Below are 13,499 nucleotides of genomic sequence, written 5' to 3'. Positions count from 1 at the left end.
CCAAAATTTAATAGAATCAATCCCCTAATACAGAAACTTCTCTACAAAATTTCATAAAATTTCGACAAAAGACAGGAATTATTAAGCTTCGTGAAGAAAATCCGGCTCCTCATACATACACCCTACACATACAGAAGAAATCTTCCCAATTTATTTTATTTTATTATTATTTATTTATTTTGCATGTCTCGACATTTCAAGATCTCCTGAATCCAAAAATGTAAAAATCTTGGGATCATTTTTTGATCTATGGCCATATTTTTCCTCTGTTATATATAACAGTCGGAAACGTAATTATGGATAAGAAATGAGACTTTTAAGAATGTTTAACTAGTTTCCTATAATCATAAGTAAATAATAAAATGTTATATAAATAATATAACCAAATTTTCATATATAAAATTGTTTAATATTATCATTTAATAAATAAATTTTTGTCAATTTAAAATAATAATTTGAACTCGACAATATTATTATAAAAATCGTAGAAAAATCGAGGAAAGCTATTACAGGAAATTTCAGAGATTTAGAAAAGAAGAAAACAGCTTATGCAAGCAGTTTGTCCGTTCGCTTGTTCGGATGTTTTCGATAGATATCTCGAAAACTATTTGAGATGGAGATTCGAAATTTTTAGGATAGTTTTATAGATCTGATGCACATTCTTATACCAAATTTCATCAGGATTCGATCAAGAATTCAAGCGACTCAACAGATATTTTGAAGAAAATAAAAATATTTTTAATAATAAGAAAACTTCCCAGAGTTTTAAATAAGTATTTTTAATCGTTTGATATTAAAACCGATATTAAAATTAATATATTATAATATATATTATGCAAAACAAAACAAAAATCTTTGTCGATCCTGTCAGTTCGTGGCTATTTGTGTGAATAAGAAAAACCTTAACTTCCGTTTCCTGTTTAAAATTATTCTGAAAATCATTAAATATATTTCTACGAAAGCAATAAATTTTATTTTAAATTTATTTTTTATGCCTGTCGTGTTTAGCTTATTATATAACTACAACGTGAACCAGAAGTCAACCATTGTAGAGCCTAAATTGCCGTCTTATTCAAATATTTAATCATTTAAAAAAATCACTTAAAATGTATTGGAACATGATTAACTGAATTTTTGGATACTCCAGTTTTTAAACTGTTTAATAAAATAAAAATAATTAAAGGAAAACAACTAAGTATTTTAAAATTCCTACGTAAAAGTAGGACAAACTAAAATGGCAAATATATCGTTAATCACCTTAGTTGACAGTGTAACTAGAACATTTCGATAGGTATTCTCTTAGAGAATGCTTAGGGTGTAATATCAGAATATGGTGTAATTAGTCACAAGTCGGTTCCTCATTAGTAATAGCAGAGCAGTGGCCATTCTGTCGAGAAGTCTAGACAATTGTTGTGGCTAATATAATACTAAATTCTCATTATTATTCACAGTTGCTTCTTTGGTATATATATACACATATATATATACACACTAAAGTATTGTTTTTGCTAGCAGAAGAAAACATTTACATTTACTTATATTTTAAAAGACGTGTATTGGAGAGTAAGGAGAGAAGTTTTACTTGAAGATAGAGGATCAAAATGCACGAATAAAAAATAATAAAAAAAAATTCCTTTTAGAGGAGAACGTTTTCAAAAGTTCTATTTTTGGTAAGATGATCGTTCTAGTAGAATATAGATTTCGAAAAGTATTATTATTTGCGAGAATCGTTTCCTTATTCTTATAAGTAGTTCCCTGCGGATGGAGCTCATCTTCATTAACTGATACTTCTAAATTTATGAATTTTATCTTTATTTATACCTCCCTTATTAAAATATATTTACAGTTAGATAAAATAATAATTTTTCGGTAAATTAAATGGTTATTTTCTTCTAAAATTAAACAATTCTTTGCAATTATAAAAACTTCTCTCGGGTGGTAATTATTATTCGTATTTTTTAAATATTAATTTGAGTATTAATAAATGTATATATATTTTTTTTTAAATTATACGTTTAAGGTATTATTATGAAGTAATTCGACTGAAAGGTCATTCCCCTTTACCAAATCGTTCGACAGTATCATGTTTGAAACACTGATCGATGAACCGCTAAATAAAATTCTGTTACCGTAATATCGCATTATAAGTCATTGGAAAACGATTAACACAAGAAAATGCAAATTAAAGATTATACTAAAAAAAGTCCTATGTTTTATATAAGCAAAGCGAAGATATTAATCGCTTTACAAAAAGATAAACAGGTTCCCTGTAGAAAAAAAATATGATTATATAAAAATTTAATATTCAAATAACTTGTCCATAAAAAATGGAATTATAAACTTGATAGATTATGTTTTATATCTGTAGTTTTTAATCTAAAAATGATTAAAATTTTTTATTTATTAAACTACACATCAATTAATTTTCTTCTCGAAAAACTAAGTTTTTATTTTTAGATTTAAAAAAAATCAGAGATAAATGTTATCAGTCATAATAAAATCCGATTGAAAACAGTAAATATATCTCAAAAGAATTATATAGAAATTCAATGAAAATTGATAGTTTTATCCGCTCTTTTATCAAGTGACATCCGATGATAAAAATAATTCTAAATGTTGGAGAGAAGATAAAAGAATTAAATAAAGGAATTATAGAAGAAAAATGTAAATATTGACTTATATTATTTTCTCGTTCGTATTAAACTTGAAGAGATAAAACTTAAATATTCGAATATTGTAATAATAAAAATAGAATTTTTCACTAACACACCGTATAAAAGTTATTAATAACAACAATACTTTGATATATTATCCATACGACAGCTATAAAAGGATAACATTGATAATTTCAGGTGAAAATAATCAATATTCTTTATTCTATTGTTGTGTTCTCGTTAAATCTTTTAGAAAAATTACCAATAATCCAATGGAACCCTTGAGATAATGGAGGTCAATAACTTCGAATGTAATTCAACTTCTGTAAGTTAAATATATTGTTTCGATATTTCAAAGTCTTTGTCATCCGATATACAGTAACAACGTTACGTTTTAAAAAAAATTCAGATATAAATCATACTTAAATATATTAGATTTATACATTTATACTTCAATTTTACAATTATATATTTATATTTATAAGATACTTCTATATTTATCGTGAAAACAAATTAATAATTTATAATTTTTTCCGAAGAAAAATATTATTTTTATCTTCAAGAAAAAGTTTTAAATTTATTGTTTAACTAAATTTAATAAAATCTATTATTTTTCAAATAGTAATTTTTCCTGTAAAATTTAAATCTGTGGTAAATGCTGTATGATGTATTGATTATTATTTTAATTTTTATTTAACTTAGGGCATCTCAGTAGTCAGGTAAGGCAACGTAATTTTGAGGCCTTCAGTATATTAAAGAGCAGCCTAAAATTGTATTATATTTTTTAGATAAGAAAATTTGAGGAAGATAAAGAGATTTTTCCCTTTAATACATGCATTTTATTGCATGTATTAAAGGGGAAAATGAAGGTCCTGTAAAGACCTGAATCGAAGGGTCTTGTTTGTCTCCTCAACGATAGGACCTGATTTATATAGACTTGTGGTGTACTTATGAGGTGCGTGGGTGTTTGATCCCTCAGAAATATTATGGTACGCTTAATTTTTATTCATTCTGATTGTGCTTTTTAGATCATTCTCTCAGATCACCCCAGAGCGAAATCTTAGTTATAAAAAAGAATTTTACATGTAGTTGTAACTGTTTATTTGTCATAGAAGCTTCATAGGAAATTTATTAAAAATAAAATTTTATAAAATTACTTTTTTAGAGTTTAATATAATAGTTTGATTAATTTTTTTTTATTTACTCGCTACTATAATTTATTTATTTACATTCAATTCAAATTCCAAAGGCTGTTGAACCTGGTGAAAGATTTTCTGCCATTGAGATGACGTGCTTGCAAATTTTATTAAAATCGTTTTTTTCCGCCCTTTTCTTTCGCAGATCGCTGTCAACAAATAAAATATTAGATAATCTGTTAGATTTAGATAAAGTAAAACTAGTTACTATATCCATCTTGCCACCGAATGAATCATCCGAAGCCAGAACGGATTTTGTGAATTCTGATTTATCACACGAAACCTAGGATAACTAATGTGCTGTTCATCTTATTCGAAGAACCTGACGTAATCTCTTTTATCCGTGAAAAATTTTCTAAATGATAATGAAAATATAATGGTAAGTACAGTACAGTAACGGAGACTGTGCTGATAATGAAAACAATGCACCATTATATAAAGTATAAAAAAAAGCAGAAAAAAATAAAGTAAATAATCGAATGTTACGTAGAATTTTGTTCGAGTTATATTTAAAAAAGTAAAATAAAATTAAAAAAAAAATGAAAACTTGACTTAACAAAAATCAATTCAAAAAATTATTCAACCAAAAGCCCTTTTTATAAAATATAATAAAGGAAAAAACGTAATAATCTCTAATGGAATTTTATTCTTTTTTAGTTACAATAAGTAACCAATCACCATATTTTTTTTTTTGGAAAGCATCTACAGATGTAAACAATGCCGCATTCTGTGATGCTACGAAAAGAAATTCGTTGAATAAAATAATGCTTCGATTGCATTTTGTAGACAATTTGAAAATGGATAGTGACAGAGATGCATTATGATATAATCAGAAAATTCATTGGATGGAGAAAATGTATCATCCAAATTCGAGACGTATCATGAAGGACGTATGACTTAACACACACGAAAAAAAAAAATTCTTTACATCTGACTTTCAAACATTTTATATCAAATTTCATAAAAATTTTAACAATAAAAATATAATATATAAATTCTTCAAAATAAGAGTATTAGTGAGTTGAAATTTGCAAGAGTATTTGGGGTTGACACAAATCATCCACATAATTTCAAATCAAATCTCACTCCATCTTATATTACACTTTTTCTTTCTAAATGAGAAATTCTAGCTTTATAAGAAATGAAAAAAAAGTTAGAGAATTTAAGGTTTAGTCGCTTTTTTTTTTGGTGTGTCTGCTTGTCTGTTCGTCCTCAATATTTTCGGAAAGTAAATTGATTGATATAGGGATGATGTTTTCAGTGGCGGATTATTCTGTAAGTAAGTTAAGCGCTTACTCGAGACTCCCGAGATTAAGGGGCCTCAAATAGAAATAATAGTATATTGAATTTTAGTCAATAGGCCCTAAAATTAAAACTTTAGACCTCCAAACGTGTTAATTCATCATTGGATTGTTGTAATGTTAAAGAAGTAGGGAGTGATAAATGCTAGATATAAAAATATAGTATAAAATAGATAGTTTATAAATAATAACTATATTAAAATATTATTTTCTTATATATTTTATGAGTAATATTACTTATAAAAATATTTATAACCTATAAAATTCTTCTTTTTTTTTATTAAAAGACTTTTTGGCAAAAGATCAAAGTCGATTTATATCAATTGTAAATGTAATAATTTAAAAATTTTCAACTCAATTTCTGAAATATATAAAGAGAAATTTATATAAATTATTAATTTTATAATGTTCTCATTAAATAAAAGTGAAATGATTTATTATATGAAATTTTATAAATAGAACACTTATAAAAATATAATAAAAATAAATTAATTAAAAAAATATACATTTAACAATACTATTTATAATTTATTATCGCATTATATAAGTCAGCTTTAAGAATTATTTTCTCTAATTTGAATTTATTTATCTTATATTAATGGCCAATTTAATACTGTATTATATTTAGAGTCAAACCTCGAAATAACGTCCTCCTAAAATCACCCTCTTAAAGCGCCTATAGAATACGCCATAAATATTAAATGAAAACCTTTCAGTATCGGTGAATTATTAAATACAAAATTCTGCATTGCAGATTTTATTAACATTAAATTACACGACTTTCCAACTCGAATTCAAACAGGGTATATAGACTTTACTACTATACATGATTCCTGTTATTTTAGTTACTTCAGTTTAGCGCCTCTTCGATTTAGTGCAGAATCGAATAAATGACGACACTAAATCGAGGTATACGTTTTGTTTCCTTAATTTTGTGTGTGTATACAATGTAATCCTAGCCAGAGGCAAGGCTCTGTATAGCAATTATTATTAGAGTAAAAAGTAAATTTAAGAAATTTTATTGTCACTATATTAATAAAACATCATACTAAAAATATTCTTGCAAAATCAATAAGAAAGAAAGAGTTAAGTTAACAAAAAAGAATCTTATTTAGTCTTGTTGTTCCTTGAAAGATTTACAAAGCTGTCCACTAAATCTCTCTAAGAGATTATTAACCTAATGCAGAAACTTTTCTCCTAATTACTCGGTTTGTAAGTCCAAAAAATTAAGTAAAAATATCATTTAAAAAAAAATTTTTAAGCATTACATTCCAAGATAAACTGTTAAATATATATTTCATTCTACCAAGTTTATAACAAACGACATATTGAAAATAAAAGAAAAAAAAATTTGTGATAAATTCATTTTTCTAAGGAAAAATAGTCTAAATGTAATAAACTTTTTTAGGTTTTTCTTTTTATTATTATATTTTTTAGGCAGATAAAAAGAAGAATTCTTTAGTTAGACAGGAAATAACTGTTGCTGAATTTTCAATTTGTTTGTTCCATCCATTTCTCAATAGAAAAGCTATTGTCGTTAGGAAAAAATTATCTGTAACAAAAGCAAAAAGTTGTAATCCATTTCTCACGAAAGAGTATGACGACAGTTGGCGGATATCTTCGTGATTCTAGTTGAATCCCTCTACTTTAATGTTGTACGGCATCAAAAAGTGAGTTGAATATTCTTTTTTCGCTCCGATGAACGTTTTGCTCTTCTCCCTCTCCCCCTCTCTCTTTTTTTTCTATATTTTCATTTCGGTTTTCTAACCAATAGGGCATTTAATCACATCTTTTGTAGAAAACTAGTCCTATCTATCACTGAAGGTGGCCAATGACACCTGATGGTGACATCGACCGATAAGAACTTAAAAAAAAAATTATTTCCTTCGTTTCTTAGAAAACTTTTCTGCTCTTTTCGACGAGAATTTTTATATTCATAATGGCAATAGTAAAAAAAAAAAATTAATAAAAATTATTTAATCTTAATCTTCTTCCATTTTCTCTAAAGTAACAGCTTAAAGTTGTTTAATTTTAATTATTTTTTTAAATATTTAAACTACTGAGTAAATTCAAATTTAAATTAATAAAAGATAGGCATATAAAACAGTGAATTTTAACTTTATTTTAGATAAAAGTAGAGCTTAAATATGTATCGATTAAGTTAAATTAACTTAGTAAAATGTCAAATAAAATCACAAAGTAGTTAGAAAATGAGTACGTAATTATTAAATTGTCACCAGAAGTTATTTTTAACATAATTTTTAGAATAATTACATACACTCCAATTATCTTACCGAGTTTATTACTACTGCTAATTTATTATCGTTTTAAAATCGTTTCTTAATTAAATTATCAAATTTAAAACACGCAGAAAATCAATTAAACCCATTCTATTTCAAAAGTGACAATTAATAGACAACATAAAAGAGATTCCAAAGACAATTAATTCAATTTCATTAATCAAAAATTGCTTTTAATTATGACACTGTAAATATAATTTAGTTATTATATAAATATTTAATTATGTTTAAATCTAAACAATAGAATTTATATATATTATATATATATATATATTTATAATCAATTTATAATTTAAAGAGGAAAGTTTTAAAGGTAAGAGTTGAAGATAACTTACCAGCACTGACAATAGGTTCGGGTGGTCTGATATTTTTTCTTATGTCAAGCAAGAATACTCCAAACCCAGATGTCACTCCACCTGACACAATTGAAGATAAAAGAGCGCAGCAACTGATCATCCATCCCCATCCTCCTTCGGGATAGTAATTCTGATATATAGTTGCATCTTTACCAACTTCTGACTTAGCGTAGACGGAATTCAAGGAACGAGTATCAAACTGTCTGTCTTCGCATTCGAACTTTACATCACCTGGGTATACTCCAGAGTCTTTTGAATGAATGAATAAACCTGCGGGGGCACTAGATGCCCTCTGCATACAATGTGGGCGTGTAGAACTGGCCATCTTACATAGAGGAAAGTACCCGAATTCTTGTAGCTGAGGAGTGAGGGAGTTGTGAGTCTGTCAGAACGGTTGATGGAGAATGTTGGTTCGATACAGAGACTCGGTGCAATCATCTCGGGAGTGGCGAGCTTCCCATTTAAACAATCGTTAGATGCTTCTGCTTTCTGTTCTATCTCCGTGTAAAAATAAAAATAAAATGTACCTGTTGTAAGATTTTCTTTAATAATTAATTTCATTTTCTTCGCTTACGTGTCATAAACTGATTTAAAATGACAGAATTAAGAAGATTAATGTAATAAATACTAATTTTAAAATGAAATTTAGTCAAATTAATACTATTATCACATTATAATTAATACTATTTAATTAATATACTTTCTTTTATAAAGAAACTATCTTCTTTCTAATGACGTTTTTGTCTGTTTATTGACTGCAAACATAAAAGTAATTGTAATATTTAGAGCCTTTCAGACCCTTCTGAAAGACACTTATTGAACTCTTATTGACTCTGTCGACTCTGAGAGAAACTCTGAGGGGTTCTTGTTGATGATGTGGTATATTAAACACTAAATTTAAAAATTGTATTATATTTTTTAAATAGTAAACGTAACAAAAAATTAAAGATTTTTAAATCTCAATACACACAAGAAATACAATTAAATTAATAATTTATGTTTTTGAGATTCCTACAAATGTAAGTCAAAGGCACTATTACTCTCCTGTGAAAGGACCTGATAACATTTAATAAAAGAAAATAAATTTAAATAATATTATATTAGATTTTTATATATAATAACGTTTCAGTACAGGAAAAAATATTACTTTGAACTTGTTGCTAGTTTAAATGGAAAAGCAATTTCATTTTATTTATTTATTTTTTATATATTTCAAATCAAAGACTCATTTGTGCTTTCAACTTTAAACCAGTTAATCGGTAATTTCAGTACGTAAAATGGAGGTGGTTAACTTTGGGTGGTTCACTTAACTTAATTAATAAAACAACCGGTTAATTAACAGAATGAAATGTTTGGCCACTTGCCGAATTTTTACAGAAACTTTAACAGATGTTCACCAACGATCTGAAAAGTTAGTAATGCAAATTATAGTAACACATCAACAGTTTTATATATGAAAAATTTTTCACATTAGAATAATTAAAATCTTTCCTCCTCCAAGCTTGAGTAATTAATAAATTAACTTAGTTATTTTAATGTATATCATGCCTAAATATATCTAAATATAATAAAAAAAACTATATAAAAGAGTTTTTTATTATATAAATAAAACATTTTATTACAATACATAAAAAATACAGAACACAATTTATTACAATCAAGTTTTCTTTTCCAGTAAAGGATGCTAAATTTCAGAAATTTTTATATTTTTAAAATTAAAATTTAAACAAATATATATATATATATATTAAATAAATAAAGGAGTAGGTACAGAAAAAGCATTCAGTTCGATGTAACTAGTTCAGAATGACATATCAGTTGCATTTGATAGAATGTCAGGAATGTTTCCGCTCGATGTTTTATTTATTCTGATTAACTAAAATAAAAATATAAAACATTAATATATAATATAATAAATAATAAAAAAATTCCTTATTGAAAAATTGTATTTTGGTATATTTTAGCTTCTAAAAGAGCAAATTCTTATAGCTAAAAAGATTTAAAAAATAAAATTAAAGATTTAAAACACGAATTATATAATACAGGGTGGTCCAAAGATTCGAAATGAAGATTAAATGATCAAAATTTACTTCGAATTTCATGGATTTACTGCAAATGGTAAACAAATTCAAAGTAGTTACGTTAATCCCATAACAAATATCAAGATCTGTCTAGCCAATTCGACGTTCTTCGAGCAGACAACCGGCGATTAACTAATGCCAATAAATTTTTGGTATTTCGCATTGTTATCGGAAGCACAATTCAAAATTGCGTGATGTAATTTTTGAAAATTAAACAAACGGTCAGATCAGAAATGAATTTTCTTTAGTACCTTTTGTCGTGTATCAATCATTTCAAATGAAATTACTCGAAGGCTCTTGAACATAATTTATGGATAAAATAAAATTATTATTGATATAAAAGATAATACTCATTTTTTAAAATAAGACTAATATTTCTCATAAATATTATGCAGGGCTTGATAAAAGTGAAATGAGACACGAGCCAGTCACAAATATGAGGCCCCATTTTTCTCCGGAAGCCATAAAAATATATTAATATTATCAATAAAGCAAATAAAAACAGATTTTTCAAAATTTATCATAAGAAACTTTGATAAATGTGTGTAAAAGAATAACTTTTAGAACCTTTCACGTATTAAGTGATATAACCGACTGATCTGATCTGAGGGATCTCTGTTTCAGTTTAATATTTTGCATATTTTATGTTAATATATTGTTGCAGAAGCTACAGATAAAGCATATTTAGTGTAGAATATATATTGCTTGATAGAATACTTTTCAAAGCGGAATTGCAAATTTGATTATTTCAGGAATTCTTACATCTATACATTTTGTATTTGTGATATGAAAATTGATATTTTTGAAAAAAATTCCTATGTAAAATTAGTTATTATATTTAAAAACGAATAAAAATCTATCGTGTTTTAGATTTAATAAAATCTTTTCTATTATTTCGTGTTTATTTAAATCACACAGCTGTGCAAAAGTGTATGTATGGTTGTTATGGAAAAAACATAGAAGAAAAACATTTATTTTTATGCATAAATTAAATAACAAAAGAGCAATTATTTATTGTCTCATCGTCACAATACTAAGTTACAATTTTTAATTTACTTGATAAAATATATGTTCTCGATTTTAGTAATAACTTACCCCTGTACATCATACTTTTCCTGTTAACAATAGAGTTATGCCAATCATCTAACATTTAGACAAACTTTTTGAATTGAAATAACACATATAGTTAATCAGGGCATCGTTCCTTTAAGTTTCCCATATCTAGTCTCGACTTTTTTCTATCTAATTCCTTTCTCGAAATTAACGAATGACAGACATTCAATGGAAATTATAGATCTGCAATTTGAAAATTTCAGTCCAATAATTGAACACCAAACATATGTATTTCTCAGATTCATAAGTGTATGCCTATTTTTACATCCCCTGTATATTAGGTATATTAAAGCCTAATAAGAAAATTGATATTTAACTTATCCAACGATGATATACTATGATATACTATAAAACGATGATATACTATAAAACTTTTACGAAAACTAAAATAATTAAAATTATATTATGAATTAATATAATAAATCACTAAAGATTTATATTTGTAATTTAGGTTTCACACTTTAGATGAAAATTTTTATTAATTTCATTGAAATATCCCTTTTTATATAAGTACATTTAACTTATTACAGTATAAATCAGTGAGGACAGCAGTGAATTTGGTTTTTTAACTTCAATTATTTACTTTTACTAAAAAACAAATAACTGAATTGATTGCTTTATTTAAAGTCTAGAGAATTTAATTGCTGCGCTTAATATTTTAATTTAGGCTTATTATAATGAGATGTGCTGAATTAATTTTACAAGCTATGTATAATTTATTAACTTTTTTTAAAATCAAATTCTATATGTACCAGAATTACCAGATTCTATATGTACCAGAATATCAGAAATACCTGCTATTTATTGGGTTGCAGTTAGCCTAAATGTAAGGTAGCTTAACAAATTTCATTAAATAGATCCTTAACTCTTGGACAGAGAAAGAGTTAATGAAAATATTTGATTACAGCTATGATAGTAAATTTATATCATCGTAAAATCGGGGTTTTATTGTATGTTTCGTATTACATAAAAGTCAGAAATTTAATTAGGAAAAATAATTAAATTATATGTTTCTATAATTCCAAAATGACATAATATTTATTTACATCTTACAGAAATTTTAGATTTTTCGCTGCATTTTATTGTAATATAAAATTTGAATTACATTTAAAAAGGGGGCAGGGTTCTACTAAAATAGAGAGAAGCATATATTTTAAATTAAATAAATTAAAAATAATATAATTAAAAATTGTAGTCCGGTGACGATGTCATTTAATTTAATATAAAATTTATATGAATTAATTTAATTGTAATTTTTTACTATAAGCGCTATTTAATATAAAATTTTTTAAAATGTGTATAAATTTTGGTGATTTATAATAATTTAGAAAGCGATAAAATTGAAAAAATACGCAAAAGTTTCACAGAAGATTGTCTGAAAAAGAAATGAGAAATTGCAAAAATATGAATTATGCAATTTATTTATTTTTTAATAAATTGTTTTTTTAAATAAAATTATAAAGTAGTACGGTAAAAAAAGAGCCATCCAGCTAGATGCGCTGTTAAAGATGTTCGTTTATCTCTATGAGAAAGTCGAGTTTAAAGCTGGTCTAGATTCCCATAATTTATTATGAGCTGTACGTATCGGGGTACTGTTGTACCCCGATACGTACAGCTCATAATAAATTATTGCCACATCGCCACTTCTTTTCTATGCAGTTCAATCCCATTGTTGGCCACAGCCGCTCATAATAAGCTTAATTGCCCCAGCCACAGAGCTTACAATGTGCTGATGTCGTGTATAAAATCATCTGAGGATATGAAGTTAATGTTAATGTGAGTTTATTAAATGTTAAACAGTGAAATATATTTCTGAAATATTAACACAAGAATATATTTCAAAATGAAAAGTTTAAAAGCTTCGAAAACAGCTAATTAATTACTTATATGAAATAGATAACGAGTAATTATTTATTGTGGCATTGTCACAATGCCGGGCTGCAATTTTTCGTTACAATGCTCTCCATTTTAATGGTTTCTTGTCCCTGTACTTTGCCTGTTAGATGACTCTATTGCTACCTAACTCCGTTCAAAGGAAAGTTTTGAATAGAAATAACCTTTATAGTTAATCGAGGCCTACTGCCCCTAAGCTTTCCATATCTGGTTCCAACTTTCATCTATATAACTCTGTTCATGAGATTTATAAAGGACAGACAAACAACAACGCTCACCAGTGGGAATTTATAGGTTTACAATTTTTGAAAATTGTAGTCTAAAGATTATAAAAATATACTTATAAAGATTAGGAAAGTATGATATTATTATTTAAATAACAATAAATAAATCATACATATAAGTTATTTCAGAAATGTAATATAATCAGGCTGCAATTTTCAAATTGCAGACCTATAGATTCTCACTGTCGTTCGTCCGTCCTTCCGTCCATCCTTAATATGAAGATTAGAGGTAAAATAAAACAGTAACTAGATATGAAAAGCTTAGAGACTGGAGGCTTGATTAACTACATATGAACTTTCGGTCTAGACCAGAACTCATAT

At 26.2% G+C, this 13,499-nt stretch overlaps 1 protein-coding gene across 1 annotated transcript in view; it reads right to left on the bottom strand.

Moving 5' to 3' along the window:
• The window catches only part of LOC136975010 (monocarboxylate transporter 10-like), an 88,749-nt gene extending 80,523 nt beyond the window's left edge, over window positions 1-8,226 (bottom strand). Inside the window, exon 1 of the mRNA XM_067269998.1 lies at window positions 7,787-8,226. Within this exon, the coding sequence (XP_067126099.1) occupies window positions 7,787-8,132 (346 nt within the window). The 5' untranslated portion in view covers window positions 8,133-8,226. The remainder of the gene's footprint in view (window positions 1-7,786) is intronic.
• Window positions 8,227-13,499: the final 5,273 nt, after the last annotated feature.

This window comes from Centruroides vittatus, unplaced genomic scaffold, assembly GCF_030686945.1.
Source record: "Centruroides vittatus isolate TY-2023 unplaced genomic scaffold, ASM3068694v2 contig_361, whole genome shotgun sequence".
NCBI lineage: Eukaryota > Metazoa > Arthropoda > Arachnida > Scorpiones > Buthidae > Centruroides > Centruroides vittatus.
This window is presented reverse-complemented; position numbering and strand designations above follow the sequence as displayed.